The sequence below is a fragment of the Aspergillus versicolor genome, assembly GCF_001890125.1.
Source record: "Aspergillus versicolor CBS 583.65 unplaced genomic scaffold ASPVEscaffold_9, whole genome shotgun sequence".
In the NCBI taxonomy this organism is placed as follows: Eukaryota; Fungi; Ascomycota; class Eurotiomycetes; order Eurotiales; family Aspergillaceae; genus Aspergillus; species Aspergillus versicolor.
This window is the reverse complement of record NW_024467532.1, coordinates 34927-56901: the sequence shown is the minus strand read 5'-3', so window position 1 is coordinate 56901 and position 21975 is coordinate 34927. Positions and strand designations below refer to the sequence as shown.

The 21975-nt window shown below is 47.8% G+C and overlaps 5 protein-coding genes across 5 annotated transcripts; 3 read left to right on the top strand and 2 right to left on the bottom strand.

Annotated features, from left to right (window-relative positions):
* Positions 1-2062: 2062 nt before the first annotated feature.
* Positions 2063-8774, bottom strand: stt4 (1-phosphatidylinositol 4-kinase STT4; the record flags this gene model as incomplete). Its single annotated transcript, XM_040815048.1, has 13 exons — positions 2063-3343; positions 3396-3683; positions 3733-3930; positions 3990-4245; positions 4302-4673; positions 4736-4985; positions 5061-5108; positions 5163-5186; positions 5211-5300; positions 5393-5501; positions 5551-8244; positions 8336-8522; positions 8767-8774. 13 exons carry the CDS (start codon positions 8772-8774, stop codon positions 2063-2065), a joined length of 5805 nt encoding a protein of 1934 aa, XP_040671125.1.
* Positions 8775-9395: 621 nt separating this feature from the next.
* ASPVEDRAFT_55267 (uncharacterized protein) lies at positions 9396-14006 on the top strand (the record flags this gene model as incomplete). The annotated part of the gene is made up of 10 exons (XM_040815047.1): positions 9396-9434; positions 9492-10008; positions 10061-10653; positions 10707-10837; positions 10908-10924; positions 10994-11615; positions 12213-12504; positions 12565-12762; positions 12819-13883; positions 13935-14006. The coding sequence occupies 10 exons, from the start codon at positions 9396-9398 to the stop codon at positions 14004-14006; spliced, it is 3546 nt and encodes a 1181-aa protein (XP_040671124.1).
* A 153-nt stretch (positions 14007-14159) lies between these two features.
* ASPVEDRAFT_44842 (mitochondrial 37S ribosomal protein mS41) lies at positions 14160-15449 on the bottom strand. Its single transcript, XM_040813152.1, has one exon. It carries the CDS (start codon positions 15212-15214, stop codon positions 14468-14470), a length of 747 nt encoding a protein of 248 aa, XP_040671123.1. The 5' UTR covers positions 15215-15449; the 3' UTR covers positions 14160-14467.
* On the top strand, positions 15291-16946 carry kin28 (TFIIH complex serine/threonine-protein kinase subunit KIN28; the record flags this gene model as incomplete). The annotated part of the gene is made up of 2 exons (XM_040815046.1): positions 15291-15318; positions 15931-16946. The coding sequence occupies 2 exons, from the start codon at positions 15291-15293 to the stop codon at positions 16944-16946; spliced, it is 1044 nt and encodes a 347-aa protein (XP_040671122.1).
* Positions 16947-19067: 2121 nt separating this feature from the next.
* Positions 19068-21939, top strand: ASPVEDRAFT_86712 (putative kinesin family protein (KipA); the record flags this gene model as incomplete). The annotated part of the gene is made up of 2 exons (XM_040817903.1): positions 19068-19824; positions 19883-21939. 2 exons carry the CDS (start codon positions 19068-19070, stop codon positions 21937-21939), a joined length of 2814 nt encoding a protein of 937 aa, XP_040671121.1.
* Positions 21940-21975: the final 36 nt, after the last annotated feature.

Genomic DNA, 21975 nt, shown 5'->3' with positions numbered 1-21975 from the left:
TCTCTTTCTTAATCCATGTGTAATTGTACAGAGGGTTGTGGGTCATTTCTGGGGTCGGGTTTGAATCTACGCGGCCTGGCCTAAATTGGAATGGCCGGTTGGCCTTTATTCTAAACAGGGCCCAGTATGTAGTGCAGCGGTCACGGTTACCACATGCCACGCTCTCAACCAATTAATTTATGACTGTGAAGACTATCACACTGATGGTAGCTATACTTAGAGACTTGAACGAAAAAAAGGGCTGTGTAACGTAGTATCTAAATCAAGAAAGTGGTAGCAAATACCCAGGGAATAGGTGGCCACTGCCAGCTATAAGGGGGGGGGTGAGACTGCGCTTAGGTAGGCATAATAGTCCGTTATAATTCTGCATGGGACTCTTGTTGCATAGCACCTTATAATGATCGCTAGACCTACTGACTAAAATTTAGCAATCGTGCCTCTGCCTAATACCTTCTAGCTTGCCAGAGCCCCCGATTAGCAGGACTTGCCTTATACAAGGTTGGACTAATGGGAGAGAATGTCAATTCTATTTCTAGATGTGGGATTGATAATAGTATGGTTAAACGCTGTTTAGTAGTTACAGGGCAGAACTGTCATGATATATGTATACCTATTACGAAGTCGGCTTAGGTAGAACTGTCATTCACACAGTCGCCTAAAACAAATCATCTTATCAAATAATCTTATTGCTGACCTGGATCCGCATAAACCCAAGAAAATATCAAACCATGGTCCACGCGTTATACATGTCAAATACTTACGCTGGCGGTCAATGTGCTGATGAGCCGGCCCTTGGTTCCTTTTCTTTGACTCTTCTTCACTGGCAAGGCCACGGGCCGTACTCTGGTCGAGAACATTCGCCGTAGATACTCGCTCCTCTGGAGGCGGCGGAACCCACTTACTGCCTTTCCGGGGGAGTATTCTCATTAGATTCATATCCTCTAACGTCTTTCCTTTGCCCACCCTCGAGCACGAAGAAGTAGACAAGCAACATTGCGACAAATAAGCAGTCGGCAAAGACGCAGATGTATTAAAAGTCGATATTCCTAGTTATAAATTGCGCGAAGAACCCTCTCAGTAAGCTCCAGAGCCAATTAGAAGCTGTTGCTATGGCCATTGCTTTGGCTCGATACCTGGCCCACGGAGGCAAAGAACATGAAATTGACAAACATCCAGATGCCCACCGTGGTAAGGGACTTACGACATCCAAAATACTTGACAACATAAAGACCAAGGAATGTGGATCCAAAATTAGCACCTTCTAGGATCATTTGTGTCACGAATGTGTTGTCGATTCTGGCTCTGTTTGAATATATAATGGTGCCTGGGACGCCAATCAGTATACCATTAACATTGATGATCCCGGTGAAGCAGGAGTTCTTCACCTCCTACATCAATATCCGGGTGGCAAAAGTCGACATTCACCGTTTGCACAGTAAAAAAAGCATTCACCACAAGGTCACACAGGAAAACCTCACTTGTTGCTAGTGTTGTAATGGAAAGGTATAAATGGGCCTCACATAATTGTGTTTAATGAGAATATCATGCACTCTTTTCATGTTGAATCTGTAGAGACTTTTCCACGTATACAATTAGCCTACATGTGACTACAGCTGCCCTTTGAGGCCCACGATTGTAGATTTACTTGTGTACAGGAAGTATCAGGTAAACCAAATGCAATGAAATGCAGAAGTGTTCCAGCGGTGTTCCAGCTGTGTACACACCTAGAGAGATGTTTTGCGGAGAAGTTTACTATGGGACAGTAAAGTGGGGGGAATGAATGAATGAATGACAATGGCCATGGCTGAGCCCAAAAGAGGTTAAGTTGTGCCATTTTGGGGATTGAAAGCGATTAATCGTTGGTTGGCGCATGCACATGGGTGTAGATATGGGAGAGAGCGCGCGCACAACAGTCGTAGTGCTGACATCAGAAAGATCCTACCCCGGATTCGGAAAACTTACCCATTCGTGTCACGAACGAGAACTCTATATAGAATAATTACAAAACATGTCCTAGTCAATGAGCAAGCATGTATTGCGGCTGGGCTAATAGGCCGCCACCCTAGTACGGAATGCCGTTTGTTAGGAGCTGGAACTGGTCGTATCCCTTTGTAGACACACTCAAATAGGATTTGCGCACCAGCTCGCGCATAAACTCCGCCGCTTCTCTCTCGCTCTTGTCAAGCACAAATCGATCGCGGAAGTGCTTCAGCGTCTCAGGCTTGAAGCAAGGCAGGCCACTGTCCAACATCAATGCCACGATGTGCGACAGTTTGGCGCTATACGGTCGAGACGCGAGGAATGCTTTCACGACCAGAGACTCAAACCATCGGTATGCTTGAGTCTGCGTAGGATTGTGAGACGCTCCTGGTAAACGCCCGTTGCCAGAGCCACTATGACCGCCTGCATGGGATTGTGGAGTGCCACTCATCACGGCCACCATTTCTGATGTGAGCTTAAACGGTGCGCGCTCGAAGCGTACTCCACCGGGTGCGATGTCGAAGCAGAAACCAAAGTCGATATGAATAATATGGCCGGCGTCGTCGAACATGATGTTACCGTTGTGTCGATCCTTGAACTGCATCAGATAAGAAATGACGGAATAGGCTGCCATGCTTTTGACAAAGTTTGTTCGCGCTTCCTGGAACTGGATTGAATCCTCGCCGCCGTACTTGGAAACGAAATAGTCATACAACCCATTGACGGCTTCTCGGCCGAGCATATCCCGAGATATCGAGTTTGGCAGGACGTCGATGACCCCACATCCCGGTGCTGTAGATGTCACTCGATATGGGAACACCCAAACGTCAAGCCCGATACTTGAAAAAATACCTCGGAAAGCTGCGATCATCTGCAAAGCGAGCATATCTTGACGGCAGTCGTCTCCAACTTTGAAAATAGCCGACTGCCAGACCTCATAAGTCTCCTGGTGTGAGTTCGATTGGCGATTTTGCGTTGGGTTGGATGCAGCCGATGCTAAGCCCCTAGTGGCGTTTTCGTCCCATCGTGTGCGGGTCTTTTGAATCCTGAAAGTTGCCAAATAAGGTGCCTTTGCATGGCTTTGCAGAGGCTTCCCCGACTTGCGATCGATACCCACCACGACACCGTCAGGGTTACTAGGGAGATAAACACCAACTTCAACGTTGATCTTGCGGAGCTCTTCCTCAATCTTTTCCTTCTTTTCTTGTTTGCTTTTCTTGATGTACGGGCGGAGTTTACCGGAGACCCCCGTGATTTCGTTGAAGAACGAGAACTCTCTTTGGTAGAAATTGCGTTCATCCTCGGTAAAACTAGTAACCAAGGCGTCCATAAACCTATCTAAGGTCGGCTTGAGAGGATCCGGCTGTTCGCCCCGTTAGCAATGAAGTATGGACGGCCGTGATCTCCCCACTTACGACTTGAGAATCCTCATCTTTGTAGGAATTGGCTTTCATATTCCATATCACTTGATGAGCAAACAGTTGAGATTGTTTTGCAGTTTCCAGGATGTACCGCTCGACATAGCCTAGAGCATCATAGCGAAGAGCTTGTACCAATTGTGGAACGAAGTAAAACCTAACATCAAGAGAATGGCTCTCTAATGCTTTCATCGCATATTGCAAAATGAAGGGGTGGTTGCCATACGCAGGCAAGAAATAGGTTAAGCCTTCGATTGGGTTGACGGGGGCCCAGTATAGCAAGTACTAATGAAGTTAGCCTTGGAACAAAGCTTAGCCCGAGCATACTACTTACTTTGAGCTGAGAGGAAACATCGGCTGGTAGTGCTGATTCGAACATAATCTCAAGACTACCAGGCTCATCAATGGCCTTTTCCGGAAAGCTAAGGAGCAGCTTTCGAATGTCATTGCTGAGTTTTCCAGACGGGAACCGTGTGGCAAGCTGGATAGCCAGCCCAGGACTCTCAGCCCAGGCAATCCGCAGCATATTCTCCTAAAGACAACATTAGAACACGGCCATCGGTTAGTGCTAGGGTAAAATTTGAGACGAACCTCTGTGAGATGTTTGCTGAGAGGAGATTGGGCTACGTTATGCTTCCGATCAGGCTCTAACGGAAACAACCAGACCTTGAGTCGCGATCTTTCGTTTTCTATTAGTACCTGGAGAAGATCCTGTTTCGCCTGTAATGATGTATATGGCCATCGAGTGTTGCAGCCAACAGAAGAAGCTTTCGCTAGAGCAGTTATGACATCGTTCAGAATCTTGTCTTCGGCTTTCAGCTGCAATCTATTGCCACCAAAGGACCATCTAAACACTTAAGCATAAGCAATAATTTCCGATTAATTCAGTAGGACGAAACTTACTTAGGCGGGTGGCTAAACCAGCTAAGAGCAGAGGACAGAATTTGATGTTTGAGCTTCCACAATGTCACATTATCAAGGGAGACACAATGCCTGAGAACCCTAAGACAAAAGGAAACTATGCGGAAATGTAGCTCCCGGGCCAGTGGATGATTGCTGGCATGCAAAAGTCCCACTGACGTACTGTCAATGAAACGACAAAATACACGTTGAGTCTGAGTATTTCCTAGTCGGATAGCATTAAAATGACTCTCAAAGAACTGTATGACCTCTAAATGTGGCGCAAGTATATTCTGTGCCAGCTTCTGTTGTTGAAGCATCGAATCCTTGTTTGTTGGCAAGAGTTCAATTTTGGCATACATTGGGTCGACATGACTAAGTCGCCATTACATATTAATATCAAATTGAGTGATGAAGGAGGCGGTGGCTTTACTTACTTGAATGAGGGGTTAAAGAGTCCCTGTCTTCGTAGGACTGTCTTCTCCCATTCCTGAACCACCGCGAACAGAAGCGTTGGTTCCAATCTAGGATTTTCGTGGATTGCGCCCAGCCAGAGCGAGATACCAATGCTGATGGACTCTTGAGAAAATATCTGGAACGGCAGTGAAACGAGGTAATGGGCAATAGTAGCGTGTACAAGGTTGCTGCTACATAATAGCGCAGCAGCACGCTGCAATGCATCTCTTACTTCAGGAAGAGTTACATGGTTTCCTGATTTGATTGCGTTGCAAATGTTGAATAATACATTTTCCATGCTCTTACTTGACTCGAGTGAGGATAGCGAGGCGGCAATCGAATCGTAGCCCGACACTATGTACCATCAGCTCGAGAAGTCCTGGAAGTACTTGCAATATTCGGACTTACCACCGTCTTTAGAGTTAGAAAACTCTGGGCTGCTAGTGTGGAGTCTACTAGGGCGACGATATTTCTGACGGGCTGTGTGTTGAGCAATGAAATTCGAGGCAACATTGACCTTCATCAACCCATGGCTTTCGATCGAGCCTAAGTCTCGGTGAGAGCTGTGTTAGGCATGCTTTTACGATGTTCCCCAAGCGCTTTCGCACAAAGCACGGGTGGGCATTAGGAGAACTTACCGATTCGGTGGTCGGTTTGTGGTATAAGGGATCCCATTTCAAGTGCAAATGAACGGCCCATTGAGACATCGCCATATCCATCGTTATCATCAGACGCGGATAAATAGCTCTATTGCCTAGTCAGCTGACGTATCCGTAAGGGTCCATAAAATACACACCTGAAGGAGACCCTTCATATCAAGAGGCGCAATGTCCATGACTGTCGTTATCCACACCCTTGCTCGTTCAAGCAATACGTCAAATGTCTTTCTTCTGTACCCATAATTATCGGGAAGGTCGACCTTAACATGCCCTATATGAGATGTGAACGAGGACCTCCATTCGAACTCGTCAAGTTCTTCTTCAAGACAAGACCGCCACACGACAGTTAGGAGCTCGAGCACTGCAAATAAAGAATGCTTCTCACATAGAGCCGATGGGCACTCCTGTATAATTTTGTTTGCGCACATGATAGCTACCGTTTGAATCCTTTCTATTCGATGGCAGCAGGCTATGAAGAAACCTGCTAATTCTTTCGATAGAAATGGAATAGAGAAATCTTCATGTCGGCCAGCGAGCGTCAATTTAAGATAACAGCCCACAACCTTATCCGCAATGGCGGTCATACAGCTAGCCATCTCAGTAGTAGCAAGCGCAGGATCCCGGAAATAGCCCAGTGGCTTCGTACATGATCCCGAGAATGCACGTAAATTCTCAAGCAACAAAGCAGCGTTCAGAAACACTGCCTTGGGGTAGTTTAAACGCTTTATATCGAGCTCCCGATGGGGCAATTCACCGACCAACCCTTTCTTTTGCGCGACGAGTCGTTGTGGGCCCATGCCGCGCCTGAGGACAGTATTAAGCTCCACGTCGCTCTCAATCATATCCATACGGTCTTCGGGCACAAGAGGAGGAGAATATTTTGCGAGCAAGCGTAACTCTTCGTAATGATTTCGTCCGACAGCTGAATTGAGCGATATTCCATGGACGGCGATATTGAACCACGCGTCGCGGAACAAAGTAGATACATCCTGGTCATAATGCTCTAAACGCTGCTCAAGCTCCGTTTGGGAAGATACTAACAATGCCAACGGCTTTAGGAGAGGACTGATATCTTCAGGCGCAAAGGTTATATCTTTGTGTCTTTCATGCTCGAGGTTTGTTGCATCGCCTTTGTTCACTATGCTTTCCAACAAATGAACAAGATAAACTCTGTAAAGTGGGGAGCTTTTTTCAAGCGAAAGCGAAAGGTACGTCATTGCACTTGAAACCGCGCTCACGACATTTTCATATCCCTTGGCAATGCCATCATGAAAAACACGGTCATAGAATTTCAAAAGGAGTTGGAATTCAGCTTGCGCTGTAGTTATAGAGAGCGCTGCTGTTTCCTTGATGATACAGGAGTCAACTGTAGTGTTCAATTTGCCAATTTTTTGTAGAAGCATCGACTGTGCCAGGGCACTGATCTGTTCATCGTGACAACTGGTTGCAATCGTTATAATAGCGTGAACAATGCTGCGGTATGGTGTATTGTCTTCCGTCTCGTTCACGGAAATGGAGGCTATGCTTCCGTTTTTGGTTTTTTGGAATTGGCTGAGAGTAAGCCCTGTAGGTTCCCCATTCATTTGACCTGGATATGGCTTGTCGCTACCAGACCCCGGACTCAGAACATTTCCTAGCGAATAAAGGGTGGTTATGACTGAGTCCTGAGAGAGAACGCCGAGAACTCGAGAAAGACATTGGGCAGCAACAGATCCTATGACTCCCACCTGTATACCGCCTTCGACGATGAATCGTAGGAGCGAGCGACTTCCAGAGGACGCGCTATTGATAGATGCCCGGGAGATAATTGTTATGCACTTCAAAGTGGTCGTCGCAAGTTCGGTGCATGACATTTGACTCGGGTCTATAAGGGTATCTTCTAGCCATGACAGAAAGTCATCGCTATTTGCTGTATCCTTGTTTATGATGATACAGTTGAGATACCCCATCAAGGCTAGTGCCTTCACAGAAAAAGCAAGTCGCTGTTGCCAGGGTGAGCCAACTTGTAAATAGTCGGAGCTATCCTCCAGGAGTTGGATTTCATCACCAATGATGGCGGTTAGGCGATTGATAAGGGATATCTCAGCCTCATCATGACTCCTTGCAATACCCACCCCATCCACATAGTCATCCAATAGTTCATCATCTGACATGTTCTGCGCCCCAAATAGAGATGTGACGCACGATTTAATGAATCGCATGTAGCTTTCCTGCAGAAGCATTGCTCCTAGCGGGCGGCCTTTGGCAGTATAGCGGCGAGTATATCTTCTCCAATCCCGAAGTGCTCTGTCTAAAACGCCTGCACTGCGTACCGTAGATGAAGCTGTCTCAATCGCCACCATACAGTTCTCTGAGAATATTAATCGCAAGCGGTCGACCATCCGCAACTTCTCAGTGGCAGACCAAAATGCAGTGAATTTGGCTGCGGCTTCTAGAAAGCCAACAATCGAAACACAAATAGCCAGCATGTTGACAGACTCATGGGCAGAATCAAGTGCATTATCCCCCGAATGACATGGCGGAGCAGATATCAGAACATTGACTACCTCCGTACAGTTATATAGATATTCGTCGACAGAACCAAGGACAGTCTCGCGCAGCGACGGATACTCGGACCCAAGATGGAGAAGCGCAAATGTAAGGTTGTAAGAAAGCGCCTCCCATGGCGCCGGTTCAATATCGTGTAGGAATGGCGATGGGCGAAAAACCTGGCCATGGGACTCCGGGAGGTACTGAGATAACTGAGACACCAATTGGGACGCATGCTCCTCCTTAGTGACCGAAGGCGCGGCTTTGCACAAAGACACTAAGACACATAATTCTCGAATGTCCTTCAAGAATCAGCCTTTGTTCTGTATAGCGGTGTCCTTTTTTGGTTCTTGTTTGTTTTTTTAACCGGGGCGGGGGGGTTGGAGGACGCACCATAGGTACCTGGGACACCGGTGATTGACTGTGCAATACGCCATTGAGCATACCATTCGATCGATTTCCCAAAATTTGACACTGTCGAGTGAGTTGGTTGATCTCGGTATTGTCACTGTCTTCTGATGCGTTGACAGCTAATTTCGCGAGCTTCTCCAGGGCGGAGGCACGAATACTGGGATTAAAGCTAGCTATCTGTCAGCGTCGTCATTACAAAACAAGCAATTCAGTATAATACGTACTCATCCATTGTATATGGGCCTCGAGTACAACGTTGATTATGCGGGGGCGCGTGTTCTGTTCATGAATTGTGCCTTCTCACGCCCCTTATACGGCCAGGAGTTCGCACGGTTGTATGAACGATCCACGTGGGGCGCCTGGCGGCCTAGGTCCTCGGTCTTCATGAACTGCTCTGTGTCGAGGCTGATGACCTTGACATGGTCGATTCTTGATTATTATTATTATTATTATTATTATCTTGAAATTTTTTTCGTTTAATTGTGGGTTGCTTTATTCCAGTCCCTCCAATTTGAAAACCGTAAATGCGAAGAAGAAATGTATGAGAAGCTCCTCAAATACTCCCAGAGGAATGGTCACCAAAAGCTGTTTAGCAAGTTTTGTAGAATAATTAATAATGATACAAATAATGATTTTCTCTATAACGGTTGCTACTATCTTATAATAAAAGTTTCCCGTCGTAATCCTACTGTAGAACGTCTAACTTGGAAGTAACGTCCTGGCCCTCCGTAATTCCGTACATTAGGGGGTGAGCTACGTATGGACTCGAACGGGGCTGCGGTTTCCTTCCTTCAGAGACCCCGGCCGCCCGTAACTGTCAGATTGGCCAACAACTCGGGTGCTCTGATTCTTGCCTCACATTTAGAATCCTTTGCCTTCGTTCCCGACACACTTCTTTAATTTAAACCAGTTGTCGACGCTGGCACTTCTCCGCTCTTCTACCTGCTCTTGACCATTTTGGCTTATCAGGTTCTTGCTCGGGTGGATTCCGCTGCCGAGTACTCTCTCGCGAACTCTCACGCTAGAATGTGTGATTGGGACGATGGTACCACGGACTGAGAAGAGCTCCCTTAAGCGCAGGGTAGGTTATTGTGTTTCAATTTGCCTTAAATGATACTGATAATCTGCTTTTCCACAGGGTGCCGCAGAGTACGACGCACAAGATCAAAAGAAGCCCCGACGGTCTGGGAGGATCAGTTCACAGCAGTCACAAACTCCTGTTATACAGTCATACCTACCTACCCCCCTAACGCATCATGATTCAACTGCTACAGATCTTCGAAAGGAGATAACCGCTACTCCGCCAAGCCAAGCTCGTCTGCGCTCTCCGCCCAATCTAGACGCCTGCCAGCCACTTTCATCTCCTCCCGGTGATACACAAGCATTCTCACAATTTGTGTATCCTCCTCGAGCGTTTGCCGATGAGGTCGAAGATGAGGCTGCAGAAGGGGTCTGGGGTTACTTGATCCCTCTAGACGATAAGGTCAAAGATGCCCTTGTGCTTCGAAAACGTGATAGCTGTGACGATGACACAACTTCGAGTTCTAAGCCGATCCCCAAAAAAGGAGTCGCGAGCCAAGCCAAAAATTTCTCTTTAAAACAGCAGCCTAGCCGGCGCCCTGGGGGTTATCTTGTCGGACGACACCCAGAATGCGGTAAGTATTATTTGGACAATTTGCATGGTACCAGTTTGCTAAGATATCTCAGACCTGGCTCTCAATATACCCACGGTGTCTAACCGTCATTTCCTGGTGTTCCCAGAAAATAGAAGAGGCGACTCGGTGGCGATACTAGAAGATCTATCTAGTAACGGCACATTTATCAATGATGCGATTGTTGGACGAAACAAACATCGTGAACTAGAAGATGGCGACGAGGTAACTATATTAGACGAAGTCCGGTTTGTATTTAGATATCCTCGAACAAAAAACATCAATGGCTTCCGACAGCAGTATCGTGTCTTGCAGCAGCTGGGGAAAGGTCATTTTGCAACCGTCTATCTCTGCGTGGAACGCGCAACGGGAACGCAGTACGCGGTGAAGATGTTCGAGAAACGATCTGGTGATTCGCAGAAGTCCCAGAATGAGTCTCTAATGCAAGAAATCGGCCTCTTGATGAGCGTTAGTCATCGCAATTTGCTTTGTCTTAAAGACACCTTTGATGAAAGTGACGGGGTTTATCTTGTATTGGAGCTTGCTCCGCAAGGTGAACTTTTCAACATGATCATAAGTAAACAAAAGTTTACAGAAAATGAGACTCGCCATATCTTCCTTCAGCTCTTTGAAGGTTTGAAGTATCTGGTGAAGTTTCCTGTTTCCTTTGCGCTTTGAAATAATGCTAACATGGATGGCAGCATGATCGTGGAATTGTGCATCGAGACATCAAGCCAGAGAACATACTCGTTGCGGATGACAAGCTGAGCGTAAAGCTAGGTGACTTTGGCCTGGCTAAGATAATTGGTGAAGACTCATTCACAACCACACTGTATGTTGCAACCCCTCACCACTCACTTTGTCTGATATGGAAGTACTGACGAAATCAATCCAATTCACAGTTGTGGCACGCCAAGCTGTAAGTTTTGGATAGGCTCAGCCTGCACCCACCCGCTTCTCTCTTTTGAACTTTTTGCTCATTCTACAGATGTTGCTCCCGAGATACTTCAAGAAACTCGCCGCCGCAAATACACGAAAGCTGTTGATATCTGGTCACTCGGCGTTGTCCTTTACATATGCCTCTGTGGCTTCCCGCCATTTTCTGACGAACTTTATACACCGGAGAACCCTTACACTTTGGCACAGCAGATTAAGCTAGGCCGTTTTGATTACCCGTCTCCTTATTGGGACTCTGTTGGCGACCCGGCCCTAGATCTCATAGACAGGATGCTTACAGTTGATGTTGATAAAAGAATCACTGTCGATGAATGCCTTGAACACCCGTGGCTCACGGGTAAATATCCAAGTGTGGCTGATAGTACAGATGGCCTCACCGGTGCCTTGGGGAAATTAGATTTCTCCAAAAGGAAGATTGCACGGGAACGGACGCTTCTCAGCAGCATTAATGACGTTCAGTTTAGCCAGCAAAAGCCGGGAGGGGGGGCTCCGGTAAAGGTGTATCATAAAAACACTCCTGGTCAGCGCATGCACAATCAGAGGGCCTCGAGGCAGCATGAAGAATCCCCCAATCAGAATAGTGGTCCCAAGGATTTTGTCAACCTCGGGGAACACGGCGATCCAGTTTTATTTGAAGAAGACCCGACTAGCCGGTACAATTAGGGTGTTTAGGGCTGATATCTTTCCCTGGTACGAATATATTGGTTGTGAGAATAGCTTGGAAACACCATGTTCTTCCAGACAGAATCGACAACCCCGTGAGAACCGCTCGAGTTTCGTTCAGTGTATTCCTATTTCCTACTATCCATTGGGTTGCGGGAAACTGCGGGGGTGGAGTAAAAAAGATATTCTACTCATACGGTCGTACAGACTACTACATATATTAATTTTAACTGGAGCAGAAGCAAAGTCCGGGCCGTTCTTGTAGGGAGAGTTGCATGGACCCCAGTAGTAAAAGAAACCTTCTGAGTCGCCGGGCGGATCCCGACAGCCCCTGTTGTGGCGTGACATAAAGTTCTCATTGAGTCTGGCGTCCAGGGGCAATAAACGTGGCGCTCGCCGCAGATCCATTTCTTGGGGCCCGACTTTTTTCCCACCTGGAGCTTCATTGCAGCCAAAGCACGCCTTTTTCAACAATCACACACTACTCGCTGGTCGTTGGCGATATCGATCCGACGCCACAAGGATATAGCGGGACCTAGGGCCTTGTTTATGAGGTGCTTTTCTGGTTCATAATCTCCGTTCTCAAGTTTCGCCTGTCTTCTCCCTTCTCCTGGTTATTCCCATTCGGCCGTCATGGGTCTCGTCGCCCTTGTCCTCGAAAACGTTTGCCAACGTTGCTCGAATCTGTCGGTGTGGGCACTCGCTGGCTTGGGATTGCTTGCCTTTCTTGTTGTCGCCGTCGTTCTGAACGTGTTGCGACAAATTCTCTTCAAAAACCCCAATGAACCTCCGGTCGTATTCCACTGGTTCCCCTTCGTGGGAAGCACCATCAGCTACGGAATTGATCCCTACAAATTCTTTTTTGACGCGCGCGCAAAGGTTTGTTACATGCTACAACCCGTTGTACCAGCTATTCTAACTTAGTACATTTCTAAATAGTACGGAGATATCTTCACCTTCATCCTCTTGGGAAAGAAAACCACTGTTTACCTCGGCACCAAGGGTAACGAGTTCATTCTGAATGGAAAACTCAAAGATGTGTGTGCCGAGGAGGTCTACTCTCCTCTCACAACCCCTGTCTTCGGGCGTCACGTCGTATACGACTGCCCCAATGCGAAGCTAATGGAGCAGAAGAAGGTAACCCTCTTCTTCACACTGTATGTCCAGCGGAATTCCAGATTAACAAAATTCAGTTCGTGAAATATGGCCTTACTTCCGACGCGCTACGCTCCTACGTACAGCTGATCACTGCTGAGGTGGACGATTTTGCGCAGAAATCTTCGGTTTTTCAGAACACCGAAGGCATCTTTGACGTGTCTAAAACGGTTGCCGAGATTACAATCTATACCGCGTCACGCTCTCTCCAAGGAAAAGAAGTTCGCGACAGATTTGACTCCACTTTTGCAGAGTTATATCATGATCTTGACATGGGTTTTGCTCCAATTAACTTCATGCTTCCTTATGCCCCCCTTCCGCACAACCGGAAGCGTGATGCTGCACAGAGAAAGATGGCCGAGACGTACACAGATATTATCAAAGCGCGTCGCAAATCCGGTGACAAAAAGGATTCCGAAGACATGGTCTGGAATCTGATGTCTTGTGTTTACAAGAATGGCACCCCATTGCCCGATCAAGAAATTGCCCACATGATGATCGCGCTCCTAATGGCTGGTCAACACTCCTCGTCCTCAACGCTTTCGTGGATCCTTTTGCATCTCGCGAGGCACCCCGAAATTGTGGAAGAGCTCTATGAGGAGCAAGTCCGGGTCCTAGGGTCGGATATGCGCCTGACATTTGATGACCTACAGAAACTGGAGCTTCATTCCAAGATCATCAAAGAGACCCTGCGCATTCATGCACCTATCCACTCGATTATCAGGGCAGTCAAAAGCCCAATGCCTGTACCTGGGACAAAATACGTTATTCCAACTTCCCATAATGTCCTTTCGTCGCCTGGTGTTAGCGCTAGGTCCGAGGAGTTTTTCCCAGACCCCCTAAAATGGAATCCCCACCGTTGGGACGAAAATCCAATAGCCAACTCTACAGAAGACGAGGAGAAGATCGACTACGGGTACGGCCTTGTCAGCAAGGGAACTAATAGTCCATATCTTCCTTTTGGTGCTGGACGACACAGGTGTATCGGTGAGCAGTTTGCCTACGTCCAGCTCATCACGATCACTGCGGCTCTTGTGAGGCAATTCAAGTTTGACACCGCATCCGAGTCGGAAAGACAATCTATCCCGGAGACAGATTATTCGGTAAGTAATATATAACCTGGCAAGATATAGCCTCGGCTAATTCAGTTGCAGTCCCTTTTCTCAAGACCTGCTGGTCAATCGTTCGTGCAATACAAGAAGCGTCAACGCGACGCCAAGGAATAGTTGCTTGTCTAAGATTAGCTACTTTCTTCCAGTTCCTCACCAATAATGGTACAAAAGAGTCCAACGAAACAAATAGAGCGAAGGGGCTCTGGCCCACAAGCTTGAATGAGACAAGACTCACTACACAGCAATTATTGTACATTTGACTGGTCTTGCTTCATCGGCCTGCTGCTTAGGTTCGCCATATATATTAATATCGAGTATAGTTTGTAATTGGGATGTTTGCAGATTCAAGTCATAAACCCCTGCCTAATCTTCATAACCCACCCTACCATGTACTTGGTAGTACGCATTTAAATAGTCGACACAGATTCAGTCATTAAATTTGCTCGAACTGAATTGGACTTCATGAATAATTCATGGGTTGGTTCAAAGTTTGAAAAATCTAATTAAAGCACAATTGAAAAAGCTATAGTACAAATAAACCCTGTTATACAACCTCAAAAACAGGTCTATCAAGCTCATGCAGACCCTTTCCTCCTCTCTTCAGCCCTCTTTTTGGCTCTCACCTCAGCACGTCTCCTTTCACCACCGTCAACCTTGTGGCCCAACTTGTCTTCCCACATTCCCTCCTGAACCTTGATCAAAGCTGCGCTGCCATTCGCACCCTTAATTGGCTGCAGAAATGGTCCCTTGATCAACAAGCCACGATGAAATTTCATATGCGCAAACTTCTTAGATGGCCTCGACAAATCATGTTTATATTCCGTGGCATCCGGTGGTAGGTTCACAATGACTCGTTTCATTCCGGGAGATAGAGTAGCCGAATAATCCAATGAGTTGGCGACGGGATCATTTCCCGTCTTTGAAATTCTCGTCGACGGCCCAGATGGGACTTCTGTTACCCGCAACTGAGCGGCACCATCCACGACATGCTCAAGGTCCCCGCCAGGTCCGTAGATGCCGTTTCTGAAATTCTCCCGTTTTCGGAGAAGGTAGCGTCGCTGGCGTGCTGGTTCGATTCCCGCATCCCGGAGTTCAGAGGAGCTCAGCGTGAATAGTTTCTCCCAAGAAGGAAGTTTGCTGACATGCTTTAACATGTCGCGGCCGATCAGTGTGAGGAAAGTTTGGACATCAGGGACGAATGGTGTTGGTGATGGGACAGTGGAAGTAGGCGTGGCTTTCTTGTGAATGGATCGGAAGGATTGTTGGGTTAATTGGAAAGACTTAACGGTCCGGGTGATTGAGAACGGGTTGCGCATTGCCATGGCGGATTGGTCTTTCGCTCCCCCTGCTAAGGATCGAGGTTGTATTGATGGCACGGGTGATCAATGTGAGGGTACAATGGAGGATATGCGGAAGAATGGTAAGGGTTAAGTTGAAACTCTTAGGTGCGCAGCAGGTTCTAAGAGGATAATTTGTACATCCTGTTGTTCTTAAACATCATGATACGGAGGGAAATTTCGGCGGAGCTTGAGATCTCAAGGATTAACGAAACTCCGACCCTTCCACATCCCAAAAAAGATGCAGTAACCAGATACCTACCTATCCGCCTACCTTTCGCATTCTATGGTGACGTGGTAATCAACTGGAAACTTCTAGTCCCGGTGTCCTCCTTCGCGTGGAAAGATTTAATTTCAATTTTCCCAATCTACAGAGCTCCTGACCCTTCAAGTTCCGACCCGACAAGTATTTGAGAGCTTATCCAGCTCATCCGAGCTAAAAGGGACATGGCAGTCTCGCCTCTCATTCCCCCGTCGCCCTCCGCGACAGTTCAACAGAAAAATGCTACTTCGGGGATCCCGCTCACAGCTCAGGCGAAGGTTTCTTCGCCACGACCCATGCAGCATGCTGCTGATCGCGAAATCACTGAGCAAATGAATGATGAGGTCAGGCATAAGTACATAAAAGGTATGTGCTATCTTATGTGGCTCGGCTTCGGCCGCAAAATATATTGCGGCAGTTACTAACTGTTTTCCTCTAGCTAAGAAATTAGGTGAAGGTACATACGCTGTAGTTTTCCTCGGTCACCTTCGAGCAGACCCGTCATCGTTTGTGGCTATAAAGAAGATTAAAGTCAATACGGAATATAAAGACGGGCTATCCATGGACGCGATTCGCGAGGTGAAGTATCTTCAGGAGCTCTCTCATTCCAATGTCATCGCGCTACACGACGTATTTTCATCTAAGGACCAGAATCTCAATCTGGTTCTAGAGTATCTGCCACGCGGTGATCTGGAAATGCTCATTAAGGACAGCGACATACATTATGGTGTTGCGGATGTGAAGGCATGGATGGGGATGCTCACCAGGGGCGTCTGGTTTTGCCACGAGAATTTCGTTTTGCATCGAGACATCAAACCCAACAACCTGCTTATCGCTTCGGACGGAGAAGTCAAACTGGCTGATTTTGGTCTGGCTAGATCATTTGCCGACCCTTATCTAAACATGACGCACCAGGTCATTACACGATGGTATCGGCCACCTGAACTTCTCTATGGTGCACGCCAGTATTCCGGTGCCGTCGATATCTGGTCTGTAGGAATGGTCTTTGCGGAGCTCCTCCTACGAGTGCCATTCGTTGCAGGAAACTCGGATCTTGACCAAATCACCAAAATTTGCGAGGCGTTTGGAACACCAAGCGAAGAAAACTGGCCCGGCGTTTCGAAGTTAGCAAATTACATTCCGACAGATAAGAATCAACTCGTGCCCGTGCAAGGTCGAGAGTTTTTCCTCAGACAATTTCCAATAGCTGGTCCTGTTGGCGCTGACTTGCTTATGTCCATGTGCACCTTGGATCCGAGAAAACGAAGCACTGCGTACCAAGCCCTCCAGCACAGCTGGTGGGCTACGGAGCCAAGTCCAACAAATAAAGAAGACCTTCCCCGAAAATCCGGTGGTGCAAAAAAAATGGGAGACGACTTGACTAGGCGTGGCGGGGAGCTTGATGACCAGTTCAAGAACACTGCGAGGCAGTTGGATTTCGGTGCAATGAAATGATTGCATGATCGACACGCTTTCCACCAACTAAAATTTTCAAGAATGCATGCGCATCCACGGATCTGAGAGCCGGCGTCATTTACGGAAATACCCATGCTATTTTCGCCTTTAAACATGCGATTCCGGCCGCTATTACATGAACTGCGCCCCGGCACTGCGGACAGAACGTAGTAGCCAAATAACAGACACAGTGCCGGCAATTAGATGTTAAATAGTAGAGTGGAAGCTTACAAAAAAGTAAGCCCTGGTCAGCTCGATATCATGGTGTCATGAAGGCTCATGGTGGACTATAGAACAAGTGATGCCCTCACCCATCCATTATTATGGGAAGCAAAGAAGGGATGAAATGATATCACCTAATCCCAATCTAACCACAAAGCCCAAGCACATCGGGTGACGGGTCCAACCTTCATGAAGTTCGTGCCAACGTGCAGTGTGCACAAGTTGGAACTTTGGTCATTCCTCGGGAGGCAGTCATGCACAGGGTTTTACGATGATTGGGTCCCCTTTTTTCCCCTTGTGTCTTTGAGGTACTCTTTTTCGGCGTCAGGGGTAAAATTGGGGCTTGTCGAAGTACATTTGCCCTCTTATTGGTCTAACGAGCAAAAGCCTTTTTATGAGAACAAAATGGGATCAACAAACCCTGGACCGACCAAGTAAAAGGAACGATAATATTCATGATTAATTCGTACGCTCAAGACGCTAGGATGAGCGAAAGGTCCAGATTTAGCCCACACCGCCTAAGCATCCGATACATATTCACCCTCACTGTCATGTGTTATTAGAGTGTATGTTGGGCATGGGCCAAGTGAGTGTGGCGTGTGCGACGGAACCAAGATCCAACCAAGATCTAATCACCAGTGGGAAAATGAGTTTGAAACAACGTTCCGCGGGTCAAGAGGACTCGAAAACCGAATTTCCCATATTATTATGCCGGCAGAATAAATACGTACTCGGGTAGAGCGTGGCGGTGTCGGAGCATCTTCATTTGGACCGACGACAGTGGACGTTTCTCCCGTCGTCCTGAGTCCTTTGAAGGGGGGCAGGGGATTCAGGACTGTAAAGCACGGGGTCGCGAAGAGAACGAGAGAAATTTCGTAGTCAGTTCCGTAAATACAGGGTATCCGCTGCACGCGCTCCTTGCCTAGGCAAGCGCTAGTATACAAACTTCAGGGGAGTCGAATCATAATAATAATCATTCATCGCGATCAACCTCTCAGGCTCTTCTCGACGACGGCCCAGCCAATGTGGGGTGACTCGACAACCACCAACTGAACATACCACAGCAATGTCATAACTACCAAACACGCATTCTTCTCACTTCTTTCACCTATCTTTCCGTCCTTTGCGCTGCTGCATCTGAAAGGGAAAAAAAAAAAAAAACACGGGTCCCCTTGGAGATTCTTCCCGTTCGTTGCCCTTGACCAGGGGCCTCCTCTATCCCACTCGCAACCTCGCCGGGACCAGGAGTAGTATCACCTCCTTCAACCATTTACAGGGCGACACAGCTCTCGTCGCCCGAGCAGGCATCGCCCGCTCCTAGCATTACTTTGCTACATTAATCCTGCATCAACCCCCTCCCTCTGTCGCCTCATATTGATTCTGTATCCGTCGCGGTTCCCAATTGAATCCGCTTCGCGAATTACTACGAGGGTAGTGACATATTCAAGCAACATAATTGACCAACGAAATACTGCCAGCCTGTTACATGCGACACGCGATTCCTTTCTAATTACATTACCTAGGTAGGTTCCCATTCTCGATCACTTCACAACACCGCTGTGCCGGAACGCTCCAAAGTTTGGAGCTCGACTCAGTACCTTAGTTCGAAACCCAAATAATTGAGCTTTTGGAACTCCCCGGTTTTGCCGGGTTCTCCCCTCAGCATGATCGTGTCCACAGAGCCTTATCTTCATTTCGATCCTGTTTTTTTTTTTTTTTTTTGGCACGCTTTAGCTGATTTCGTATCAACTACAGCTTCTAGCAGTGAACTCCTACCTCCATGTTTTTTGGTCCATGCCTGCGAGACTCGTCTGATTCCAAGCGCATAACTTTGACTGCTCTGCTTGTATAGATTGACGAGCCCGCCATTCGAAACACCATTTATCCATCTACACTGCAATGTCTGCATTGCCGCAACCATCCAGGCCTGTCGCCGGCCCACCAACGGGGACATTACCCCAATTGCCGGCCCCGAAATCGAGAAAGAGCCTACCAGCGTCCTCTGAGACCTCGAGGTCTTCTTCTCCTTCCAAATTACGGACACCATCTAGCCCCAGGCCAACACTGAGCAAGTCTCCACTTTCTAACTCAACGACAAATGTCAGCGCTACGAGATCAACATCGGCTTCTAGAGTCCCCAGCAGTCCTGATAAGTCTCTGCGAAGGACAATTAGCATCGCGGCTTTTCCTCAGCCACCAAGGCAGGGGAGTCGTCCATCGACGGCAACGTCAATGACAAATTCCCATGGTTTACATTCTTCTGGAAGTATGAAATCGAAAAGAGGATCCAGACCTAGCATTGGGGCCGCTAGTCAGAGAAGCTCGAAGACCCACTCATTGTTGAGCGCCGGCGGGGATGCTAAATCTATCTCACACGCAGACCTCGAGGCTTCACCATCCCAGAGTAGAAGCTCCTCTGCTGAGGGATCGTACTCAACAAGTGCCACTACCTTTGAGGATGGCGATGAGACGGCGGGGATAGCAAAATCGAGCTCGAAGTCCAGGGATACAAAGGAAACAAAGGGTAACGTTATAGTGAGCGTAAGAGTACGCCCGAATGTCGGCGGCGAGAGCTCGGCCAATCCCGAGTGGATGGTGGATGCCCGTCGAGGTTTACTTGTATACAATGGGAAAGAGGGCGGTGACTACTATTATGGTAACACCAGGCTGCGTGACAGATAGTCAGGATAAACGGCTAATACATTATGTTACAGATAACGTTTTTTCGGCGATTGAAAACAACGCTCGAGTCTACGACTCAGGCGCCAAACGTCTGGTGAGAAGGGTAATGGAGGGATATCACGGCACTGTCTTTGCTTACGGTATGACTGGAACTGGCAAAACCTTCTCTATGCAAGGCACCGCAACATCTCCCGGTGTGATACCGTTGGCAATCACAGACATATTCTCGTTCATTAGAGAGACCCCTCATCGAGAGTTCCTGCTTCGCGTCAGCTATCTTGAAATCTACAATGAGAAAATCCATGATCTTCTTTCCGCTTCCATTGGACCTGTTACTTCCCAGCAGGAAGAGATCAAGTTACGTGAGGATAGCAAACGAGGCGTATACGCCACGCCATTGAAAGAGGAGATCGTGCAAAGCCCAACACAACTTCTTCGCGTTATTGCGAGAGGCGATCACGCAAGGCGGACAGGTAGTACTCAATTCAATGCCCGCAGTTCGCGAAGTCATGCAGTGGTGCAAATTGTTGTTGAAAGCAGAGAACGCGTGCCTGCGGGGGCTGCCCAAGATAGAAGATCGGGGTTAGCCCCTGGTGGAGTTCGAGTATCAACACTGAGCTTAATTGATCTAGCAGGATCTGAACGAGCAGCGGATGATAAAGAACGACGTACTGAGGGGGCTCATATCAATAAGAGTCTTCTCACTCTAGGAACGATCATTTCCCGGCTTTCCGAGACCAAAGACAAAACTGGAACTTCAGCCGATAAAGAGGGAAAACACCTACCTTTCCGCGACAGTAAGCTCACGAGATTGCTGCAACCAGCTTTATCCGGCAATTCCCTTGTCAGCATTCTTTGCACCGTCCAACTAGGGAGTTTAATGAATGCCAATTCGGGCGAGACTTTGAACACCTTGAAATTCGCCGCGCGAGCTAAAAACAACATTGTCAGTCATGCTAAAAGAGCAGAGGAGGCTTTCGGTGGTGGTGGGGGCGATGCAGGAAGCCGTGTGCTACTCGAACGTTATCGTATGGAAATTCAGGCCCTACGTGGCCAGCTTGAAAGTCAAACAAAAGACCAAGCCGAGAAAGAGCTAAAATTGGAAGAGCAAAAACTAGAACAGGAAGCGCATGAGCGGCATGAGGAGCAGATGCTGGAAATGCAACTTGCTCGAACTGCCCTAAAGGAACGTATAGAGCACTTGAATCGGCTCATTTTAAGTTCCAAGTCCACAGGCGTGAATACGCAGGGCGCCGTCTCTGCTCTTGGCCGGCTATCCAGAATGTCTTCCATTGATCGTGGTTCTCGCTCCCTACGCTCTTCCGTCAGTCAATCCACACTCGGGGCTTATGGGCACTCGTCTACGCGGCCCGTTTCGTTCCTTTCTGTTAATAGCCAGGATTTCCCTGTGAATCTACCTTTAGGTAATGACGATGAAGAGGATATGATGGGCGAGTTTGCGGACGGAAAAGCAAGTGCTCAGAGACAAATTACCGCTCTTCAGGCTGACCTTACGGATAAAAATCGATATATTGCAACCTTAGAGAGACGGCTGCTCCAGGCCCGGCGATCCAGCCACTCCCGCATGTCCATGGGTATTAAAACGGGCACTTCATCGGAGAACCCCGATCTCGTTACCCAACTCCGGGAAAAGGATATGGAAATCAACGAACTTCGTGTTCAACTCGATGATAAGGATAGAATGCTTACAGCCCTTCGCTCCGCTGCTCGACATCGGGACCTGGCTGAGCTTGCATTAGACACCCCGTCCTCGGGCCCCAAAGAAAAATCTAGTTCTCCAAACGGAGAACAAGAGTCGACGGCCCCTGGCTCAGCTGCAAACCGCCTGACTCCCTCGGCAGAACTTGATCCAGCGACGAAGAGAAAGAGTATGGACGAAGTATCACGAATACTCGATGAAATGATCCAGGATCGAGTTGAGAGCGGCCATTTGATAAAGGGTTCACGTGGGAGCGTCCGCGTTGCCCCAGAAAGTCGACCAACATCCGAATCAAACCAGCCCGGGCCGAGTCTAACCCCAGGACCAACAAACACAGCTCAATCGAACAACCGTCTGGATGCTACCTAGTTTGCAGCCCAACCTTGTTTTCTAGGTTCTATGACA